At 36.7% G+C, this 23,533-nt stretch overlaps 2 protein-coding genes across 3 annotated transcripts; one reads left to right on the top strand and one right to left on the bottom strand.

Moving 5' to 3' along the window:
- On the top strand, positions 1-14,365 carry LOC306989185 (chaperone Ric-8A). Of its 2 annotated transcripts, XM_079594620.1 has the most exons (14): positions 1-167; positions 1,095-1,180; positions 1,386-1,433; positions 3,707-3,724; positions 4,755-4,841; positions 4,940-5,520; positions 6,190-6,325; positions 7,424-7,612; positions 7,786-7,880; positions 9,248-9,398; positions 10,625-10,720; positions 10,819-10,963; positions 12,328-12,607; positions 12,688-13,054. In XM_079594620.1, the coding sequence occupies exons 1-14, from the start codon at positions 137-139 to the stop codon at positions 12,815-12,817; spliced, it is 2,073 nt and encodes a 690-aa protein (XP_079450746.1). In that variant the 5' UTR covers positions 1-136; the 3' UTR covers positions 12,818-13,054. The 2 variants fall into 2 exon arrangements, with proteins under 2 accessions (XP_079450746.1, XP_079450747.1); XM_079594621.1 differs by lacking the exon at positions 3,707-3,724 and having other exon boundaries at positions 1,386-1,448; positions 12,688-14,365.
- A 235-nt stretch (positions 14,366-14,600) lies between these two features.
- On the bottom strand, positions 14,601-22,274 carry irf3 (interferon regulatory factor 3). Its single transcript, XM_079594622.1, has 11 exons — positions 22,061-22,274; positions 21,475-21,688; positions 20,324-20,501; positions 20,204-20,229; positions 20,026-20,068; positions 19,833-19,898; positions 18,692-18,946; positions 18,496-18,595; positions 18,121-18,386; positions 17,865-17,986; positions 14,601-16,876 (listed from the first exon to the last, which is right to left on the bottom strand). Exons 2-11 carry the CDS (start codon positions 21,637-21,639, stop codon positions 16,763-16,765), a joined length of 1,335 nt encoding a protein of 444 aa, XP_079450748.1. The 5' UTR covers positions 21,640-21,688; positions 22,061-22,274; the 3' UTR covers positions 14,601-16,762.
- Positions 22,275-23,533: the final 1,259 nt, after the last annotated feature.

Here is a 23,533-nt window from a genome sequence, read left to right as displayed (position 1 = left end):
GGCAGAGTAAACAGAGAGTGAAAAAGACAGAGAGAGAAGTGGATAAAAGGCCTGGAGGTAAAGAGAACGACTTGTAGTTTAATAGCAAGTGATTCAAATCTAATAGAAATTGAATATCTAGCACATTGGATCCTGCATGGCGTACTCAGGTGAAGACACACTCACAGGTGAGAGGATGAAGAAGACACTTGTTTTAGTTGGAGTTGATAAAAAATCTGAAATTTATTTATATGCAGGCTTATATTTGTGTTTTGGTATGAAAATTGCATATTATTGACTTTTTAGATATTTGACCTGTAGCATTTGTTTCAGTATACAGTATACAAACGTTTAAGTGCCACTCGTGGAAATGCTTCTATTTATTTTTCTCATTTTATATTGCATTTAGTATTGTTTTATTACAAGTTATATTATAATTTTAACAATTTGAATCAAAAGTTGAATTGAAAATGTTATATAAATATGTTTTACCTTTGTGGACAAACCAGTACACCGTAAGAAGGGCAACTTAAAATAAAAGGTTACACTTTATTTGGTAACACTTTATTTTACAGTATTTTTGTTGTACTTAATAACAGTCAATTATTCATAATTACATGCAACTAACCCTCAACCAAATCCTAATCCTACCCTATAGTAAGTATGTGTATTTAATTAATAATACTCAGTATTTAAATGTATAACACTGTACTAATTAATAGTGTAACCCTTTTATTTTAATGTGTCTGTGTTTACATATAAGTACTGAGTAATTTACATATAGGTACTATAGGGTCAGGGTTAGGAATAGGGTTTGGTTTAGGGTTAGTTGCATGTAATTATGCATAATTTATAGTTATTACTACAGTAACTACATGTAATGTAAGGACACTGTAAAATAAAGTGTTACCAAATAACCAATATTCCTTATTCATTTTACATTTCACATTTCACTTTCAACATTTCTTTGTTTTGGATTTTTCAAACTCCTAAAATTGTGTTTATTTCCTCGCTTAAATAACATATTCTTCATGTGGTCTCAGATTTCTGTACCTCGCCTTTTTTGGAGACTGTTTTAATGTTTGCATGTGTGTGCATTTGTGTTTATCTTGCAGCGATGAATGTGGAGAGGATTATTGAGTTTATCAGAGGGGGCGATCAGAAAGGACTCAAGGCAGAACTACAGCAATTTAATCGAGAGGTACTAACAATTAACAGTGATTATGTTCAGTCCAGCGGCAACATTTGCACTGACAATACATGTCATTATAAAACAATCTACTTTGCACAAGTTGTGCACTCAAAGCTCACATTTTATGTAATTGCTCTTTTCTAATTGCTCTCTCTCTCTCTCTCTCTCTCTCTCTCTCTCTCTCTCTCTCTCTCTCTCTCTCTCGCACTCCTAGTATGCACAGTGCTTCTTCTATGATTTGGAGCAGCGGGACAGAAGAAAAGTAAGGGATATTTGAGTGCAATTACACATACACACTCACAGGAAAGAACAATGAGGTCTCTTGACATTTAAATAAGAAAAAAAAGCCAGTAGCTCCCAAGTTCCAGAAAAGATCTCAGCAATGTCTTAAAAGGTACACTATGTTAACAACATTTAAACAATGAGTCAATACATCATCAGTCCTTCTTCCTAAACATGTTTTTGTCTTACCCTGATTGTTAAGCATATTAAAGTGATGGTTTTTGTTGTGTGGCTGGGTTGACATGACCTGCGTTTCCACCAAAATTACCCGGAACGATTTGTCCCAGGAACTTTTTTCTCCAGACCTGTTGCTGTCTGTGAATTCCACCGTGGCCTAAAGTACTGGGAAGATTAGGCAAATAGTCCGGTGACGTAGGACTGCGCGCTACTTTACAGTTCCCGCTGGATTTCATCCTCTGAATTTAAGCTTAATGAAGCCTGAACCTCGTCGTTGATCCATCTATCGTATTTTTAAAACTCCATTGTTGATTCGAATAGCAAACAACTGTTACTCCACGCACCGCAACAGATGGTGGTTGAAATAAAATGCTGTGTGGAGTCAACCAATCAAAATGCTGCGTGGAGTCAACCAATCAAAATGCTGCGTGGAGTCAACCAATCAAAATGCAGCATGAACTCAACCAATCAGCATGTTTAGCGCCCAAGTCCCACCTCTGAAAGTGCATGAACTTTGAAAAAGTACTACCTCGCAAGCAGGGATTTACTGAGGGGAAATATTTACCCGGAACATCATGCGGTCCTGCGGTCGAAACACACCGACACAAAGTCCCTAGTTCCTGGCGAAAGTTCCTGCGGTGGAAACGCGGCTATGGTTGATCGGCTAAATCTTGAACCTCCCGGATCACCCGTTTTAAAATCTCGCTGAACAGAGGAGAGTCTACTCGCAAAATGAGAAAGCAACAGAACGTGTAATAAAATGAGAATCAGCATTGGTTTGGCTTTGTGGAGGTGGCGAGAACTGAGGGATTTGAAATGTTGTAAAAGCGACATAAGGTGGCGTTTTTATTACTCAACAGGTGAATTTTTTATTATATTATTTATTATATTATATTTTATTATAAATAAAAATTCCCATATGTAGCTCTCTAAGAGACAGGGTTCAATGTAAAGCATTATCTTTTGTGCAGGGTCATATTCATCCACACAGTCAAAACCAAAACTTTCTTCCACAAAACACATGCAGTTTTGTTTTCAAACGCTAGAGGGATGTTAACTTGCATAGTGTACCTTTAAAATGTTCTCAAATTCAGGGATTTCTATGTATGAATTCCAGACCAAATGTTCTTCCCCGAGCAAATGGTCTAGGCTATATGTTATGCTATCCACATTTATTTTAGCTGATGTGTTTTATATTTTGATTTCTCCCAAAGAAACATCTGAGATAAAGTTTATATTTAATTTACAAAGAAATAAGAACTATAAGCTACTGTATATGAAATTGTAAACTTTGAGTCATACAAATTCCCTCTGGGCAGGAAATATGTCCCGCATGTTGTTTGCTGATACTGCAGTAGTTGACTTGATCCCAGGCCTGCCGCTCATTAATATTTAGACCATAAGCTCCCTACTAATACCATTCCAGGTAGCAAATCAGTGTTGATGTGTCTACTCTACGTGAATTGCATTGAATTAACATTACAATATGATGTTGGTTCAACATAATTTTTTACATCCTCAGTAATTGTTGAAACAATGTTGAAATTTCACAAAAGAAGATATATTGAAGAATATTGGTAAACGTTACGTTACGAATGTTACAAACATTATATTACTAGAAATTCTAATTCTAAAAAAAATGTAAGTAGATAAATAAATGAATAAAATCAGGGATGTTCGGGAAAAACTTCCAGTCACTGATTGGATGGTTGTGGTTCGCTATTGGTCAGTCTCAGTAAACGCCTCATCAGAGAAGAGATGTCGCTGCATGAGGGAAGGGAAATTATTTTGATTAAAGATTATGAGGGCACATATAATAAACACTGCAATATTCCATAAAAAATAGGAATTGCCTAATTTGATTTCATGAAAACTTTTGGATGAAAACTCAACATTGTGTCAGTATCACCTTGCTATCTGGGATATATTTATCCTTCCCTTCAGCTTTACTGCTTGTTAAAACATGCAAACACAAAACGCACACTTAGGATAGAAAAACATCTTGTCTTATCTTTTGGGTTGGTTTAATGATTTTCATATTTTCCTGTCATCTGGCTGCATGTTTAATCTGAAAAGAGGCAGGAGCTGGAAGAGGTATTATTTTCTAAATTCTTTAATTCCCTAAATCTACTGACATCCTAATGTGACCATTATTAACCCTCTGGTGGTCATTTTAGACTAGAAAAATTTACTTTTTTTTCTTTAACTTAATCAAAATGGCAAAAAAAAATGGTGAATTTTGTGGTACTTCCTATATGAACACACACACACAAATATAAATTGTGGACATGATTAGAAGGCAAAATAGTCACACTTGTGATTTCACAGTCCAAACTGACCACATAGGAAATTAATGGGGCATTTGAAAAACACAAGCTCAAGATATTTTCACATTTTGTTCTACGATATAAAATACATTTATAATATCCTCTTGCCATGTAAAAGGAGGTTGCTAACAAGTGGCTAAATGGCACTGCAGAGGTTGTCGGACATTAAACGTTATCATATTGAACAGGTCAAATCATCTACTCACTATAGTCGCTTTCGAGTCTTGTTGTGTTTATAATAGCACTCATGCTCTTGCTAGCTATTCGAACTCAAACGTTCAGGGAAAGACTTTTTAAACAAAGTCCGAATGAGTAGTCGGATATGAAAGCTCACCGCCAATGATGAATAAAAAAATTAATTGTGACTTGTTATCTCACAATTTTGACTTTTTTTTCTCAGAGAGTTATAAACTGTAATTGTGAGAAAAAAGTGAAAATTCATAAAAGTTGTTAATTTGTGAAGATTATCAAGATGAACAAAATGTGTAAAAATCATAAGCTTTTGTTAGTCACAGACCTTATTTTCTTCAATAATTCAAAAGCCAATCCTATTGGATATTTGTCGAGGGAACCAGGGTGATGCTAACTTCTAAGTTGGCCAACAAAATACATTATCCCTGCAGCACTCTATACCAGAGGGTTAAAGTTGCCATGTACAATTTCTGGATCACTAGCACCACCAAAACTAATATCTGTTATACAAAAAAAAAAAAAAAACTCCCACAAATTGAATGCATGATTCACAGTATACTCAAAATGGTTCATTCCTATAATAGTTTTTTTTGGGGTCACCGCAGTTCAGAAAGAATAAAGTGCGGGAGTATGTGTCAGACTCGGATTCAGACTACGATGAGTCCAGTGACCCAGATGTCATGTTGAGACAGGTAACCTTGGCTCTTATAAATAAATACACACATAAACTATTCTTAAAACCAACTTACGCCTTTGTTTGTTTGCATTTGTTTCTCTCTCTTGCCCTCAGGCTCTGGCTACAGTTATGATCAGGTTCCTCCAGACTCAACCGCAAGGACGTTTGCTGAAAGAATGTCTGAGATCCTTACGAATTCTCTCGAGGGACAAAAAGGTTTTGGGACCTCTAATCACTGACAGGGCACTGCTCACCCTAGCCCACCTGGGCGGCATCAGCAAAGCACCTGTTCCAAAAGAAGACACTGACCATGATGTCGACCCCTATGATGACGTCATTGTGGCCATTTCTGAGAGCAAATTAGGCCGAGCAGACGAGGATGATAACGGTGGTGAGGAAGACGATGGTTCTGGGGCTGTAGCCAGTGATGCGGTCTGGGGACCGGGCAATTGGTGTGGTGACCGCAAGGCTAGCACGTTCTCAAACATCAGCCTCGTACCTTCTCGCAGGAGGAGCAGCGTTTATAAAGCTCTCACGCCTGGTAAAAGAGACAGCAGAGGCAGCGTTGGAGGAGCGGAGGAAGAGGAGGAAAAAGATGAGGATGATGAAGAAGTAACCAGGAAGGAAGTCATGAAAATCTTATGCAACATTGTTTACAATAGTGCTTGGGCACAAGAGAGAGCCAGTGAACTCGGGTATGAGCCATTTCAACATACGATTCAAACTCTTTTTCTCAAACTCATTTGAACACATGAATTGGCACCTCTGAGGCCCCGTTTACACGTACGTGGTTATTTTGAAAAACGGAGACATTTGCGCCATTCGTTTACACGCAAACAGAGAATTCGCCTCTGAAAACGATTATTTCTTAAAAACTCCGGCCAGAGTGGAGATTTTGGAAAACTTTTTTAGTTTAGAGTTTTAGGCAGCCGACGTCACAGTATGAGACTATTTTCGGGATTCTGATTGGCTAACGTGGGCTTAAGCTTCTCGTTACACTGCCACCTACAGGTTTGGCATGCTCTTGACGGCATATACACGGGTTTGTGTAAACGAACACTTTTCTGAAAACTGACAGGTGTGCACAATGTTATTTTTGAAAACGGAGAGGGGTGAAATGTCCGTTTATGAAAATAGCCGTCCACGTGTAAACGTAGCCTGAGTCCAGACCTTAAATAAATTGAAAGTCTTTGGGATGCACTGGAGTAGACTGTACAGAGATAAATGTTAAAAGATCTTGCAATGAAATTCATACATTTCTGTTACTAAAGTGTTTTGGGGGGCACTGTATTCACTGAAACTAAAATATATTTGCATGTCATATGCTTTTTTTCTTTTCTCTCCCACTACTTGCTGTACTTCAGTCTCCTCTGTGGTCTGACAGAAAAGCTAAATAAGGAGTTTCAGTCGGCATCTTCCCCTTGTGGCCAGTTTTACACGCTCCGGTTCATGTTTTTACTGACGGCGCTGAGACCCGAACTCAGAACACAGCTGAAACAAGTATGTACTTTTCTCCTTCTATTATTTAAATTTTGAGGAAAGAATTATTAAAAATTAAGTAATACAAATAATATTTTCTGTTATCATATTATGTATGCTAACATTTAAAAGTTTGGTGTCAGTGAGATTGTTTTAGTTTTTTCAAGCATTAAATTGATCAAAAATGGTGTTGCAGAAACTGTCTATCTCAAATAAATGAGAATTCAAATTCTTTCTATTCATCAAAGAATCCTGAAAAACATCATGGTTTCCACAAAAATATGAAGCAGCACAAATACAAACTTCTGCAATGAATCTCTAGATTGCGCAAGCTGTTTTCAACATTGATAATAATAAAGAAATGGACATGGTGAATGAAAAAAAAATGAGATGGAGGAAACATTTTCTCAATGCTTTTGCGTTCTCTCGCAAATGTTTTGCGTTCTGCCGAGAAATTGCATTTACTCGCTATAACTCAAATTGTTTTGTGAGAGCATGCAAAAAAGCATTGACTGATTTTTCCACCCATCTCATTTTTTCCCCACCACCGTGTCCCTTTAGGGCAGGGATAGGGAACTCCGGTCATGGAGGGCCACTGTCCTGCAGAGTTTAGCTCCAACCCTAATTAAACACACCTAGGCAATCAATGTTTTCAGGATTACTAGATAGATACAAGGTGAGTTGTTACCAGGGCTGAAGCTAAACTCTGCTGGACAGTGGCCCTCCAGGACCGAAGTTGCCTATCCCTGCTTTAGGGGCTCCAAATGTTTCTTGGGCAGCAAATCAGCATATACGAATGATTTCTGAAAGATCAAGTGACACTGAAGACTGGAATAATGATGCTGAAAATTCAGCTTTGATAATACATTGCATTGTAAAATATATGAAAACAGAAAACAGTTATTTTAAATTGTAATAATATTTCCCAATATTACTGTTTTAATTCATTTTTGATCAAATAAATGGTCCTTGTTGTTGAGCATAAGAGATGTCTTTCAAAAATATTTGTAAAATATCATACTGAGCTCAAACTTTTGAATGGTAGTGTAAATTGTTGTATATCGACCAACAGCCACATTGCTATCTACATATTGTATTGGCGTTTTTGGTCATTTTTAGGAGGGGGGAGTGTCGCTGTTGACCACTGTGCTGGAGATGTGTTTAGCAGTACAGTGGAAGGAACAGTATGAGGTCGTGCTGGATCCTGCAGCGCCTCCTGTAAGTGTGGAGGACTCACAGCAGGCTCAGGAGGCTCTGAAGATCCTTTTTAATATCACACACAGCACACACACTCAAGAACCTGAAGAGGTGGGTGTATGCAGACATAATCACACTCATACTCACTCACCTCCCTTACAAACAATGGTACTATGTGATGTATCAGATGGTAGTACTGTAGTAATTCTGTAGTAAACCCACATTGCACCGAATAAATTGATATCAATTGTTAACATCAAGGTTCACATTGTGTCTACCACCAGGATGCTGCATCTCTCTATCGCCATCTGGCTGCAGTTTTGCGTTACTGTCTGATGGTGTCCTGTGAGGAGGAAGAAGCTACAGATGAATTAAAGGGGTTAGTGTTGATAAATATTTTTATTGCTCTATAATAACTATTCTGGGTTGAAAATTTCAGTAATTATGACTCGTTCCTCGAGCACAAAAAGTGTGCACTAGTGAGTGACGCTAGAGGCTGCGATTCAAATCCCACTCGGAGCGGTGTGAGTTATATTGGTGCCGTGACCCGGATGGGACTGAGATTTTGGGGATGAGTGTAACGGAGATAAATAAACCTCACTCCCCTGGCCTTAAGAGGCACACTGGCGACTGACGCTGGAGGATGAGGACTTTAACGTCCTTGTTAGCGCACCCGTCTCCCATGGGTCATGCCGGAGACGGGTTTGAATCCCGCTCGGAGCGATGCGAGTAGAACCAGGTCCAGAGGGGTTACACATGTACAGTAATGTACTTACAGTGGAGGTCAAATATAATTTACATAGATTTACAAGATCAAGACAAGCACACAAATAATTAAAGATAATAGAAGTTAGTAATAAAATAAAAGTAAAGAATCAAATAAAATAGTATACACTGTTGTGTACGTAATAAATAGACAAGTGAATATGAGAATAAAGTGCACATATTAAGAGTCTATTGTACATATTAATTTGGCTGACAGATGTATTTACTTTATATATATATATATATATATTGGTAGGATTTACAAGATCATGACGAACACACACACACCCACAAACAAAGTGAAATATAATAGAAAATAGTAATAATATCTCACAATATTACTGGTTTTGACTTTATAAGAATTAAAAAAATCTGAATGGTAGTGTATGTTACTAATAATTGTATTTAATGTAATATTTTTTGTTTATTTTAACAAATATTTAATTGTACAAAATATTTGTGTTTTTATTTATTTTTATTTTACAAAAAAGGCATTAAGCCTACACACAGTGTGCAGGCAATAATTATAATAATAATGTAGAGCACAGATTAATTTGATTGACAGATGTGTGACTGCCTTCCGTCAGTAACACCTGCATCTGATCTGTTCGTGACAGCTTTAGAAAATGAGGAATTAGATGTGGGGGGGTTTTCAAAGTATTTCTCTCTCATATCTCTATATTGACCACAGTGTGCCTCAACTTGTCACAGTGAGCAACTCTTCCTTCTTCTGAAAGCCATGTTCATCTGTGTCTGCTTTTCTCCTCATCTTCACTCACATGAATTATGTAATGCATAACCTTCTCCGCCTCAAAAGGACAATTTATTGTCTGTTTAAATATCCAACATTTATACTAATTAATGTAAAATACAAGCTGTACAATTCAGATTTTTACAGACTGATGTTCTGTTTTAATCAACAGTAATCAACATTTAATTAAAACAAAAGATGTTATGACCTCAAATCTCTCTTTCTCTCAGGCATGCCGCGAACATGCTGTCTGCTCTCCCGTTGAGTTGTCTAGACGTGCTGGTGTCTGTGCCTCTGGGTCCAGACTCGCACCAGATGAATGGAGTCAACATGGACTGTGTGCAAAACCTACTCATGTACATGGAGAGAAAACTGGAGCAGGTAAAAAGAGGGTGAAAGAAAGAAATAAGGGAAGGGAGAAACAAAAAGACGGAGACAACAGAGAAACGGATAGATTATCATATCATGAATCATACTGTCCTTGATATTTTGAGATTTAGAGCCAGATTTACTAACAGCGAGCGCCAGCGCAAACACTCTTTTGACATTAAACAAAAATACTGTCAGGATTTACTAAAGACACGCAGTGAAATATTAGCGCTGACAGGGTTATTTATTATGTAGGAGTTTCCCTTTCAGACACTACATTTATGGGAGGAGAGCATTTAAATGAATCATGCAAGGTGATTTACTAAGGTTTGCGTTCGTTCGTCAGTTCAGTTCACTGGTATATTGCGCCATTATCGCACAAAAAAGGGCATTGGTCATTACGGAAATGATCCGGCTGCGTCTGTGTTCTTTCATTTGCGTTCATTATCCTGTGAAAACTACTTTCGGAACTTAAAACTATCCTAAAGTGTGTTGTGAAAGGCAGAAGTTAGGTAGAAATAAGTCTATTTCATGCCTTCCAAAAATCAGTCAATACTAATATCTACGATAATAAAATATTAGCAATTCACAGTAACGTTCAAAAGTTTTTTTAAAGAAGTCTCTCCTGCTCACCAAGGCTGCATTTATTTAATCAAATTGGGAAATATTATTATGATTTAAAATATTAAAATAGTTTTTATTTGAATATTGAATAAAACATAATTTATTGATGTAAAGCTGAATTTTCAGCATCATTACTCAGTCTTCATTGTCTCATGATCCTTCAGAAATCATTATAATGTGCTGATTTGCTTCTCAAGAAAAAAATATGATTATTATCAATGTTGATAAGAGTTGTGCTGCTTTATATTTTTGTGAAAACCATGCTACACAAAATTCTTTGATGAATAAAAAGTTTAAAAGAACAGTGTTTAGCCTATTTGAAATTACAAATGACTTCACTGTTTTGAACTATTTTATGTATCCTTGCTGAATAAAATTCGACTGGTTTTTGGTAGGTTCTGAAAGGCGTGAAATATATTTACATTTTCCCTGTCTTCTGCCTTTCATAACACAATTTGAGCATTTTTATTTATGATGTAAAATTTAGAGGGAATAAATGATCTTTAATAATGGACCTCAGGGGGAAAGAAGATATGACTCGCATATATTTTTGCATAACATTGCTTGTCATGTGCAACAGTGGCTTTTCTAACGCAGTGGTGTTTTACATGCAGGGTGAAAAGGTCAAAGAGAGACTGACCCCTGTGCTGAACTTGCTGGCCGAGTGCTCCAGAGGTCACAGAGAGACGAGACGCTACCTCAGACAACAGGCACGACTGCTATTAGAGATTATCATGAGGCAACATTGTCTAATAAAACACTTGCATTGTTTTGTATCAAATTGCATATGTTTTCTCCCCGGGTACAGATTCTGCCTCCATTAAGAGATGCGAGCACTAAACCTGAAAAGGGCAACACCTTGAGGAATCGTCTGGTCAGACTGATGACCAACCTGGAGACTGAGCTCAAGCACTGCGCTGCCGACCTGCTCTTCGTGCTGTGCAAAGAGAACGGTACTGAAACACACAAGCATGAGTCTGAAAACTGCACGCCAAATTACCACAAAAACAGATTTTAAAAATACAAATTTCAAAACCGAAAATAACAAAACAACCAATAAACACAATAAATTGTCTCTTCCTGTTTTCTATCAAGTATAATGACAGTAGGCTATAATGATTTTATAAAACTATAAACATTGAGAAAATGATTGTACTTAACTTGACATGTCCTCCTAGAGTATTAGTCTGAGACGACGAGGGTTTCTGATGAAATCTCTTCATAATCAAGTGTCTGTCAGTTCGCATTATTAAAATGAATCTCCCAGATTCATTGCTCGACTTGGTTTCTTGCAGCAATACAGTTGAGATATCCAATTTAGGATTTTTTAAAGAGGACATATTATTCCCTTTTACAAAGACTTAATTCTGTTTTTGGGTCTAATAGAATAGGCTTGAATGTTCAAAACCACTTTATTTCCCCCATATTTTCCATTGTTGCAGCTCCTCTCTTCCCAGTCTGTCAGTAACGCTCGGTTTAGTTTCTGTCTCTATGAAGCCCCTCCTTCCGAAATCCGCAATGTGCTCTGATTGGTCGGCCGGATCAGTGTGTTGTGATTGGTTAACCGCTTCAAGCGTGTTTGAGAATGTCATTCCCCTTACCATCATCGGCAGTTAAACACACTACTAACTCACTCATCCAGGCCCGCCCCTTTAATTCATGTTTACCTTGGGTGGGTATTATTTAAATGAGGAATATTGTGTGCCGTGTTCGTTCCCAGAAGAAAACTCAAGACTACAATGGAGGCGTTTTAGGGAGTTCGGAAACAGTGCAACTGATATAGAGAATAACCCCCACTGGATGGACTAGGTGAAAGTTTGCAGACCTTTTTCATTCTCAAACAGCAACACACTAAAGAAAGATGAATATGAAAGATAGCATAATGGGACCTCTTTACAGTATCAGCTGATTAATATTTATCATTTTCAACTTAAACTCCACAAAAACATGAATCTACTATTACGTCCTTAAGTCCTAAAGATAATGTAGTGGGCGGGACTAACAGAAACTGGCGAATCATATTTGACTTTTCATTTTGAGCGTAATTTATGCATCTAAAAGGAGAGGGAAAACACGGAAACTGTCTGCAATTGACCATGGAAACTTGCATCTTATTATTCCTTAACTAAATGTATACATTTATAGTGTGATAAGACATTTATTATTATTATTGGGTTTTTTTTTAAGACACTTTTTCATTCATCTATTTGGAAAATAACCAACTTTTGACTGGGTGGGCCACATTTCAGCACTGTATCAAACACTCGTGAGTTTTACCCCCAACACCTAATATGCTGTTCTTTCTCGGATATTCCAGTGAGACGCTTCGTCAAGTACACTGGATATGGGAATGCCGCTGGGCTCCTGGCCACTAGAGGCTTGCTAGGAGGTCAAAGGTCACAGGCCACATCATCAGGCACACGGTACTCTAGCGACTCCGACTCCGACACCGATGAGTACCGGCAGGTTAAAGACCGCGTGAACCCAGTGACGGGACAGGTGGAAGACGAGCAGCCTGATCCCATGGAGGGAATGACAGAGGACGAGAAAGAGGAGGAAGCTCACCGGCTCATCAGTCTTTTTAACAAACTCTCAAAGTAAGAAACTTAAACTTATCAAAACACTAGTAAAGCTTTGTACACACTGCTCTTACACTCTCGCACCTTTTCCTAAACAGGGATAATGTGATTCAGCCAATGGGATTGAACCAAGCGGGTCGGCTGGTGCCGCTGTCAGAGCTCAGGGACCTCTCAATGGAGGAGAGGGAATCGGAGGAAGAACACGATGACCTGGAGAACGTGGAGTAGAATCGGCATAGATGTGGTGACCAAAACTATATACAGGTAAAACTCGAAAAATCGTGCAAAAGTTTTTTTGCATTTATTTCATTAATTCAACTTAAAAGGTGAAACTAATAAATTATATATACACTCATTACATGCAAAGTGAGATATTTCAAGCCTTTATTTGTTATAATTTTGATGATTATGGCTTACAGCTTATGAAAACCTTTTCACAATATTCTAATTTTGAATTTGGGGTTTTCATAAGCTGTAAGCCATAATCATCAAAATTATAACAAATAACGGCTTAAAATATCTCACTTTGCATGTAATGAGTCTATATAATATATTAGTTTCACCTTTTAAGTTTAATTACTTGAAATAAATGAACTTTTGCACGATATTCACATTTTTAGAGTTTTACCTGTACTTATCACTTAAAATAACTAGTCTTAATATTTTATCAGCTTAAACATAAAAACATACCCTTAAATATTACCTGAATATATCTAATTAAGACACTTGAATCAATGAATTCTCTACAGTTCAAAAGTTTGGGGTCAATAAGATACTTCACCAATAGACCATATAAAATATAAGATTTAAATATATATATATTACTAATTAAAACTCTTCAACGCGCCCGTTTAAATAACTATAAAATCCGAAATGGACTTTCACTGTCGGCGCATCACTCGTGTGATGCCTCCTGTTTCTCAAGAGGATTTCTGGAGGATCATGTGATGCTGAAGAAGACTGGAGTGATGATGCAAAAAAATTCAGCTTTGCATCACAGGAATAAATTGCATTTTAAAATATATTCACATAGAAAATAGTTACTTCAATTTTTTATAATATTTCGCAATAATACAGTTTTACTGTATTTTTATGGAAATAAATGCAGCCTTGGTGAGCAGAAGAGACTTCGAAAAACATTTAAAACAATCTTACAGATCCCAAACTTTTAAAATGCATTGTACATCTAAATCTAAATTTTTCAATAAGTCAATGCATTTAAAATGTGTTGTGATGTGAAGGATGCTGTATTTGGATTTATTTTCTGAGATTGTAGAATCAGTGGTACAGTACAAACAGTGTCAGTTAGTTTTAATGTAAGTTAGATGAATCCCTCTAGGACATGTTGTGGTCTTTAGTTTTTATTTATGTTGTGTAGCTCTGGGTAACTCCGCCCACAGTGAAATCTCACATGGCTGAATATTAAATGTTAAACCGATGTGTGAACCGGTATGATCAGTTCATTGAATACTACTGATTCAAATGATTCACTCACAAATCTGATACCATGGCTTATCGATAAAATATTTTAGAACAGAGTATAACTAGAAAAATGTATATTCATTGTAGAAATGTATTGTAATCATGATCACAACTTGTAATAATTGCTTTAATGAGATCATTGTGTGTGTCTAAATGAATACAGGATATTAGCTAACTGCACTATTTGTATTATTGCTGCAGTATTGTAATGTAGAAGCATGCATCTTTCTGTAAAGCTACTTTGAAACTATATGTATTGTGAAAAGTGCTACAAATAAATGTGAAATGAATTGAAATGTTCTTTTTGAGATTTTATTAATCTGCATGCTTTTTCCATGCCTGGAAAACACATAAAATTCCCTGATATTTCCAGGTTTTACATGACTAGAAAGTGAAACCATGATACTAAGTCCAAACCTGTTCATATTAGTAAAAAAAAAAAAACGGGGCACATCAGTGGAACAATGAAGTCCTGGAGCTGGAGCCCACAAAATGAACAGTTCACATTCAGTTCAGTGAAAGATACAACATCAGTCAATCAACTTTTATTTATATAGCACAATAAAAGCAATGGCCAAAGTAGTTGGCCATTGTGCTGTACAACAGGATAAATATAAAAAAAAACAAGATCGCAAAACAAAGGAGTTTACATCGGAAACAACAATTTGAAAATTCAACATTAAAATCAAGGACATAAAATTTCACAAATAAAAATCATGAAAAGATTGAGGACATGACAAAACATTATTCAATCTGACATTATTGTATTATGAGAACTGTAGTAGTGTAAAACCAGACTGAAAAGCACATTAGACTTTTTATGATAGTACACAACTTATATGAAATCCCTCCTTTTAAAATACGACTCCCTTTGTAAACTTCTTTATGTATTTTTATCAAGTGAATCAATGATTATTGTCTTGTACCATTACTGAAAATGTGCTCAGCAATATTAGTCCACACACCTTTAATAAATACAATTAACCATGGAGTCTCCACTAAGTAAACCGTTTAAAACGCCCCTATTATGCTTTTTTGAATATTAGCTCTCATGCAATGTGTAATATAGCCGTTTGTGAATGTAAAATTTCTGCAACATTTCAAAGATCGAAGTGCACCATAAATAAACATATGGTCCCCTAAAAGAAAGAATCTGAACTGCAGAAACGTGTCGTCAGAAATTCCAGTCTCACTTCCTGTTACAAACCTACGTAACAATATAACAAATTTGCATAATGGCAGCCTATGGTCTTCATTGGCTGAACAAGTTCTACTTTGCCCCGCCCTCAAACACTGTAGTTGTAGCTGAGACTGGAATGTTGAGAGCTGAGAGTGTGGTTCATGTTGTCGACATGTCGGCTGAGAATCCACGTTGCAGGCATTTCAAAAGGACGAGGACTCGCGCTGGAATTGATCCGGAAAAACAACAACGCGTTTGTTCATACAACAGTGTAGGTGTTTCTCAAAACCAAGAATGCAAAGAACGGACTTGTGTTCTTGGGGAGAACGCTCTTGCTAGTTGTTCTAGGAAGAATGAACTCACAAGGTGACGAGCACACAGAACGCTGCTGACAGTTTGAGACGATGTGTTCTTGCTGGTATTGCGCAATAATACCCCCGCACAAACGCCGTCTGCATTACGCAAACATAATGAGAATTATTGACGATAACAGCCAGGCTTTATCGCCCAAGTCTACCCTCAGCTCAAGGGATTACTCTACAACTGTACACTACAATGTAATGTATATTTATAATCATAACAATAAAGCAACGCCTGTCTCCTTTCATTCTGCTTCTGTTGTTTGTTTGTGTATACATCAGCCAGCGGCGGGAAAAAACGCCGGTAAAAGGCAATGGTCTCTTGACTGTGGGGCTCGCAAACTAACTTAACACCCGCAGGCGCTTATGGAGATTCTCACTTCCGAAAACGTTTGAGCACATTTTCGATTCTGCATAAATTTTCGTAAAAATGCCAATATTTAAAATCTACACAGTTGATTTCTCGCATTAAATGTCCTCAGAAGTGAATTTAGTGATGAAATAGCGTACGAAATTGTAGAAAAACGACTTTCTGTATTAACCTGACTCTCCTTCCTCGAAATCCGAAATGAATGCTGGGATATTTCAGCCGTCAAGTTCACACAAGTTACCATCCGATGCATCCTCGGTAAAATGGATGTGTCAAGAACACTTCCGGGATTTTTAACCGTTCTTGCCATAATGCAAACTTGTGTATTGGGACAGTACTTGGGCCACAAAAGATGACGTTTCACAAGAACACAAGAACAGACAAGAACACAGATTGAGAAAGGCCCTGTATCAAGTGCTGAGGTCGAGCTGATATTCAGATATGGTAATATACGCGTTTCATGTCCGATGCACCGTAAGCTGTCGACCAATCACAACAGACTGGGACGTCTGACCAATCAGAGCAGAGTATCTCTCGGAAAGGAGGGGTTTAGAGAGACTGAATCTTCAAACGAACCGTTTCAGACTCTCTGAGAAATGAGGTGATGTGAAATGTATATTATTAGAAAATAAAATAAAAAATTTGACCTTGGACTCATGTAAGCCTATTGTAGGAGACTATGCTAATCAAAATAGCATAATAGGGGCACTTCAAGAAGTCATTTCAATTAATGCCAAATAAGTATAGAGTCGAGCCTTTTCACTTGGCCAGAGGCGATCTTTCTAACACAACTCCATCATTTGCTCCAGAGAGAGTTGTAGCTCCACTGACTGCAGTGAAGACGCCCCACGTGCAACAGCCAACGTATTCAAACTCTCCAGTGTAGTCAGAATAACCTAACCAAACCAGGGAATGGGAAAGATAAAAATCAGTCATGATACAATTTTTGACGAGAGGCATTACATTACAGTCAGTGACTCAACAGGTATAGAAGCAGAATGCCTCACTGCAACATATGGCTTTGAGTAGATAGTCATGTGACTGTGGCCATAACTGCAATATGATAAATGTTAAATAAACAGTTGAATTTCTCAACCCTGTAAAGCCCGACTTGTGGAATAATAGTCAGGAAAATAAAAAATCAAGCCGTTTATTGAACCTTTAGACTATTTTTTTTAAAGCATACGTGTTTTTTTTTTTTTGTATCATATTAAATATATATCAAGGCTTTTGTTTTTCATTTAGTATGATATAGTGAGAATATGGAGCTCAGACCATATCAGATGTCACTCTATATCTCTCAATAATATGTTTTAGTTAGATGATTTTTAAATGCTTAGGTTTTATGATCTAATCTAGGTTTTAATTGTGGAAGAAACATTTAACGTAAAGCAATACAATGAGGATGGACAGATGTACAAATAAACGTTCCTCAAAACCTGATGCATCATATTTGATACATTTCAACATGATTTTTCTAAAAAAAGAAAAGATGTATGGATAATCAAGTAAACCTAAGTTTTTTCAGTCCAGTTAGTGTCCATCTTGAAACATTACTAACAATATAAAAGTTGTTCTTACATTTATGTGATAAAAATCATTAAACATTTCAGAGTAAAAAGACACATGAACCACGACCTGAAGGTGAACATTTTTACAATGATACTAAAAGGACTTTTATTTGCTAAAAAAATATAAATAAAATAAAAAAGAAGTATAAACTACTAGTATAAATCAGACGGCAGAAGGCATGTGTGCAACAGATTTTGATCGTGTTGATAGTTTACATACCAAATATGATACAGTATGGTTTATATGGTTAATATTAAACATCGAAATATTACAAATATTATTAGGACAATAAATAATGTGCCCAATCCTAACCTCTATCATGATGAGTTTCTTCTCCCACGGTTTCATTTTGGGGTCCGGCCACTTCTCTCCCAGAAAGAAGTAAAGAGTATAAGAGGGAGATTCACCGCTCTTCTCCATAAACTCCATCAAACCTAACGGAACGGCATCGACAGACATCCAGCACACGATCCAAGGGATATAGAAAAAACACACCTAAATATTTGCAACCACCAAAGACCAGCCATACCTGAACAACTACATCAAATAAACACCTAATATAATTCACCTGAAATATAATTTTTGACGTGGTAGATGTCTTCAGGTGTGTTTTTGGAGAGCTCTCTGGTTGTTGGGCTTTTTTCATGTTTGCACAGACCCCAATAGATCCTGCTGCTTCCCCAGCGGTGGCCATGAACCACCGCATCCGATCTCCTGATCTCCAGACCGCCCAGATTATCCAGAATATCATTCGTAAGCTTGGCCTGGACCTGATCCAGCATATAATCTGGAGGAGGAAGCCTCACCACTGGTAGATCAGCGCTGGACTCGTCCCTGTGGGAGGAAAGGGAAGGCTGTTAAGTGTTCATCTATTATATAAAAACATGATTCAGTGGTGCTAACTGAAAGTTGATCAGTAAATCAAGTACAACAAAAAACCAACATGTTTCCCTGATACATCAGTCTGAATCCAGCATCATTCTCCAGCAGCTGTTCTAACACCACCTTCCCTTTGTAATGCACCTTAATCCGAAAAAATGTCTCTGTGAAGGAAACAAATGAACGGGGGAAAGCTGTGTGAGTAATTAAACACCAGTAGTTGATGTGAAGAATATGTCATGGTCTTGGGTTCTACCTACCCAGTTTTGGTTCAGGAATGGCAACCTGATCCCCTTCAGCATGTGGAGGACACGCCACCGGCCGCTGAGGATTCACAGCCGTTGGTGAAGTCTGCGCCAAACCACCGACAGCACCCCCAGCTGAAGAGAAGGGTCCCGGGGTGTCCACTCTTTGAAAATGGGCCATCCCAGTAAACTGGGTTTCTGAACATGGACTCATTTTTTGGAAGTGTTGTGGTCCCATGTATACCTGATCTAGATTCCAAACTTCATGAACTAAAAAAAAAAAAAAAAGGCTTTACCAATTCACAATTCAGTCTTTCAATCAGTATTTTACTAAAAGCAATAATCCATGTACATTGTAAATCAAGTGGCCAAAAGTGGTGTCCGGAGGAGATTAAACCATCTAAATATGAAGAAAATATATATATTTTTTTTTAAATATATATTTTAAGTATGAGGGAAGAACCACACACTAAACATGGTTAGGGTCTTTATCTGACAAAATGATGTGGCATAAAAGCCAAATTACAGCTACAGGTTTTAATAAGAAAATGCATAGAACAACAAAAAGTGCACAGGAAAAAGCAGACACCGTCTACTCGACAACATAATCAGTTATTAATATTCTCTCTTGTTTTTACACGTTTCTTTGTATGACAGCCAGGCCAAAAATGATGCCCGCATAATTTGATCATTGCGTTATCACGATAAAACAACATGCTTACAAATTCTTCAATACATTTTTGGTAGCACTGTATTTTACAGTTCCTTGTTCCCCATGTACATACGATGTACTTATTATAGTTATTACAATAATAACTGGGTAATAGCTAGGTACTAACCCTGAATCTATCAGTAAACCTAACCTTAAGATGTTTAGTTACCTCATTACCCAGTATTTTATACACGTCAGTGCACGTACTGCAAAATAAAGTGCAACTGAATTTGTAATAATATTTTAATAAAGCATGCCAATTTCTTAAGCAGGACAGTGTGTGTGTGTGTGTGTGTGTGTGATATCATAATATAACAATAGCATACATTAGGCATATATGCATATAGAGATTCAAATACCTCAAATAATACTAAAACCATAGGGTTAATCCATATCATATTTTGCTTTGCTCTACAGCCTCCTATTAAACACTTTTCAATCTACCTTGGGAGGGACTTTCTTTAAGGTTTAGTCCGGTTAATTGTCCCTCTAAACCTTGGGGTGGGTTTGCTAAGAAAGAAAAGATCAGAGTAGACAAAGGAGATACAAGTAAAACATAATGTCATCACGATTATAGGGCCTACCTTATATATAGCATTATATAACAAATGCATGACTGGGTATAAAAACTGCTTACTAGAGAACAGGTTTTCCTCCTCCAAACATAGTTCTGGAGAAAACTAAAAAATGGAAACCAAATTTCCCAAGTCAGTGTATGTCTTATCCGATGCCACAGGTTGTCTATTGAATGTGCTTTTTATCAAACCCAAGCTGATCAGCTCAGAATAACTGATTAAACAGATACCGGTACTCACATCAGTCTCTTGAGACCCTTCCGATCCTGAAGGCGGTAAGGATAGAAAACAGAAAAGGTTCATAACAATTCAATGAACAATCTTCTTAATGACATCAACCACAAATGTATTGTTTCTTACCTGCAGAAAGACGATCAGATGGAAACTCGTACACTTTATGTGGATCAGCAGTATCATTCTTGTTGTCCAATAACATCTTGAAGCCTTTGGCACGAAGAGCGCTTCGGAAGTTTCTCTTCCAAACAGACGGGTCTCCGTTTATCCTGCCGTCTCCAGAAGCGCTGGTCTGAGCCCATGCCTGACGGGACCAGCATACAGATATTAGAGGAAAAGTACTCCTACAATCATAGTGTCCTCATGTGAAAAAGAAATGTGCTTAATTGTATTAAATGTGCACTTGTAGTGTACTTCAAATCTAAGTGTGCTTAAAGAGAGTATGCATAAGAGCATAATAATAAATAAAAAAAATTGAACTATGTTTTAAAAGAAAATCGGTTTGAATGCATGATTCATTGACATACTCATGAAGACTTCACTTGTTTCGTTACTGGATAAATCAGTGATTTTGAACAAATCTCTAAAATTAATAATGAATTGACAAATACATTTTTTAACAGTCACTTCAAGTTGGTTTCAAAAGGTGTTTTACTCCGTTTTGATCGCTACCCGTAGACATCAGTGTTTATATCCGAACTATAAATGTTTATCCCAGTACTTCTGCGATCACTTGAATTATTGTAACAGAAATAATGAGACTGTCTGGTTAAAAAGCTTGTCAAGCGGTTTCATATGACAACTGCTCTTCCTGCTCTCTACACGACATAAATAGATGTTTCAGTGGATATGACATTAAAGTATATTTTAGTTTACCATAAATACTTGTCAGTACATTTTGACGTTAGCCATATTTCAAAGACAACATATGTAATTATGAAATTAGCCTAAATTAAATTATTTTAAAGGGATAGTTCACCCAAAAATGAAAAGTATGTCATCATTTAAAACCAGTTGATGGGGAAAAAATACTATGGAAGTCAATGGGACCAATCAACTGTTTGGTTACTTTTGTGTTTAACAGAAGAAAGAAACTCATACAGGTTTGGAACCACTTGAAAGTGAGTAAATGATGACAGAATTTTCCATTTTGGGTGAACTATCTTTTTAAGAACCTTGGAGTATCGCGTAAAAAACATGGCACATTAATATGGTAATCAAAAACTTGTATAAAGGATCATGGATCTTTAATAATGACAAATCATGCTTATTTTCACCTTGAATATGAGGACATCGTCGCTGTTTTTGTCCTGTCTCAAAGCATGCTTCCATGGAATGCTAAACTGCTGAAGCTCTTTACTGGTCCAACACACTCCAGGATAACTTCCACTCTGGATTTGTTGGTACAACCAGGGAACGAAGAGAGGCTTTGGTTGGGTCATGATGATGCTAACAGACTATACGACACATCAAACCAAACCATCAATGGACCTGTGCACAAACAGAAGAACATCCTTACATTCATTTGCAAACTCACAACTCCATGTCACAGTTTTATTTAGAAATATATAATAATAATAATATCAATACACCCCTAAAAACCTACAGTACAACCTAAAACCCGCTGCTTTATTCTAATGTCAATGTTTGACTGAACTTTATAGTAACGTTAGCCTATAAACATTTTCTTACATATCGCCGTGGACATTTTAATTTCAAACATGACATATCTTGGGAAGACATTCTGTATACGGAATAATGTGATCTCGGGAGTCAAATAATAAACCATAACTGGTTTAATAATAATAAACCAAATATGGTCCATAAGTATAATAACAAAAACACCATGGCTTTGTCACTTACCGTGTAAGGTTACATCGACAGTGTGTTCTGTGGCCTGTTGTGTTTTCCAGCGAACTCTTCGGATATCAGGACTGTGAGACAGTCTAGTGAGTTCTGCGTTAATACCGGACTTTATTCCACAGATTGTCCCTTGAGATCAGGTGTTAAACATTACTCGGGAAATCCATGTAAGTTTCGATTTACCATTTTGACGTCATTGTAACATTTCCTGAGTGTTTTACCCTAGATGACCACTAGATGGCGTAGACGACCAGTATCTGTCATTTGGTCAGTTTGGAACGATAACACAATAGGTTTGAACTGAACAAAGTGAAAAATCAATGACATTTTCAAATGAGACCCATAGACTTTTGTCCTCAGTAGAAAACATAAGAATATGACTTTCTGTCGATTTCATACATGTCCTCTGTGGGACTTATGGGGAGACAAGTTAATAGGGAAAGAAAATAATGATAAATCAATATTCCTACGAAATATTATATTCTTATGAAAATGTTGCCACGTTATTACTCCCAAAAATTACTTCTTTTTGCATTACATGTTGCCCCAAGAACACATTAATATGCCAATGAGATGCAATGTATAAGTCCATTTTATAGAATGAGAAACCCCATTTATTGCCATGTTTACATGCATGTTGTAAAATTAGTATATCAAATCATTGTTATATCTTTCATAACATAGTTGAGAATCATCTTTATACAAAGTTTGGTTAAAAAATTAAAAATTGATTTTTTTTCTAGTTCTCATGATGATATTATTGTATTTACTTAAATACATTTCTGATCAGTACACCCACGAGACATTTATATTTATTTTACAGGGCATTTTGTTCAGAGCAGCGCTTTCATTCTGTAATCTCTGAATAATCCTGCCATCTATCTGATCAAATGCACAAAGATTTGGACACACCTACTCCTATTCCTCATTATTATTATTTAAGAATTATCATCAGAATTGTGAGCAAAAATGTCAACCAATCAAAACTTTTTAATCTGTTAATACACCAGCTTTAATTTATAATTGTATACAAATCCAACAATGCAAGCATGTCTTTAGATTTTTAGGGTCACAAGAAATATCAATTCAGTGCCAATGTACTTTTTGACTGCATATTTTCCAAGTAATTATATAAATTGTAGGTCACAATTGTACTTTCTGGTTATACTTTGAAAAATATTCCCCAAAAATTTGGACCATTTATCATAAAAAGCTAGACATTTTTACACTTCTAGAAAGTTCCAGGCTGGAAATACCCTGCTGTGTTGCGGCCTAAACCGAAGATGAATAGATAGATCATAAATGTAAAGCAACAGAAATAATAAACAACAGCAGCAAAAAGGGGAAGTGTAATGAAGTCATGGCCAAAAGTTCAAGGAAAAGAACAAACCTTTGCATAAAGTCATTTAGGGAAGAAAGTTCGGTTGAAGGAAGCCATGATCCGACTTTATTAGTTCTCCCGTCACAAAGTTT

Source organism: Phoxinus phoxinus, assembly GCF_949152265.1.
Source record: "Phoxinus phoxinus genome assembly, chromosome: 21".
Taxonomy (NCBI): Eukaryota; Metazoa; Chordata; class Actinopteri; order Cypriniformes; family Leuciscidae; genus Phoxinus; species Phoxinus phoxinus.
The sequence above is the reverse complement of the archived record's forward strand: the minus strand, read 5'-3'. Positions and strand labels throughout refer to the sequence as shown.

Excerpts from the sequence above, each read along its gene's own strand:
- LOC306989185 (XM_079594620.1), top strand. The coding sequence starts at position 137 with ATGGCGTACTCAGGTGAAGACACACTCACAG. Across the intron at positions 6,326-7,423 it reads TCAGAACACAGCTGAAACAA|GAGGGGGGAGTGTCGCTGTT; the intron begins GTATGTACTTTT and ends GGTCATTTTTAG. Across the intron at positions 9,399-10,624 it reads TGGAGAGAAAACTGGAGCAG|GGTGAAAAGGTCAAAGAGAG; the intron begins GTAAAAAGAGGG and ends TTTTACATGCAG.
- irf3 (XM_079594622.1), bottom strand. The coding sequence starts at position 21,639 with ATGACCCAACCAAAGCCTCTCTTCGTTCCCTGGTTGTACCAACAAATC. Across the intron at positions 18,596-18,691 it reads CATTCCTGAACCAAAACTGG|AGACATTTTTTCGGATTAAG; the intron begins GTAGGTAGAACC and ends TTTCCTTCACAG. Across the intron at positions 16,877-17,864 it reads AGAAACTCATCATGATAGAG|GTTATTCTGACTACACTGGA; the intron begins GTTAGGATTGGG and ends TGGTTTGGTTAG.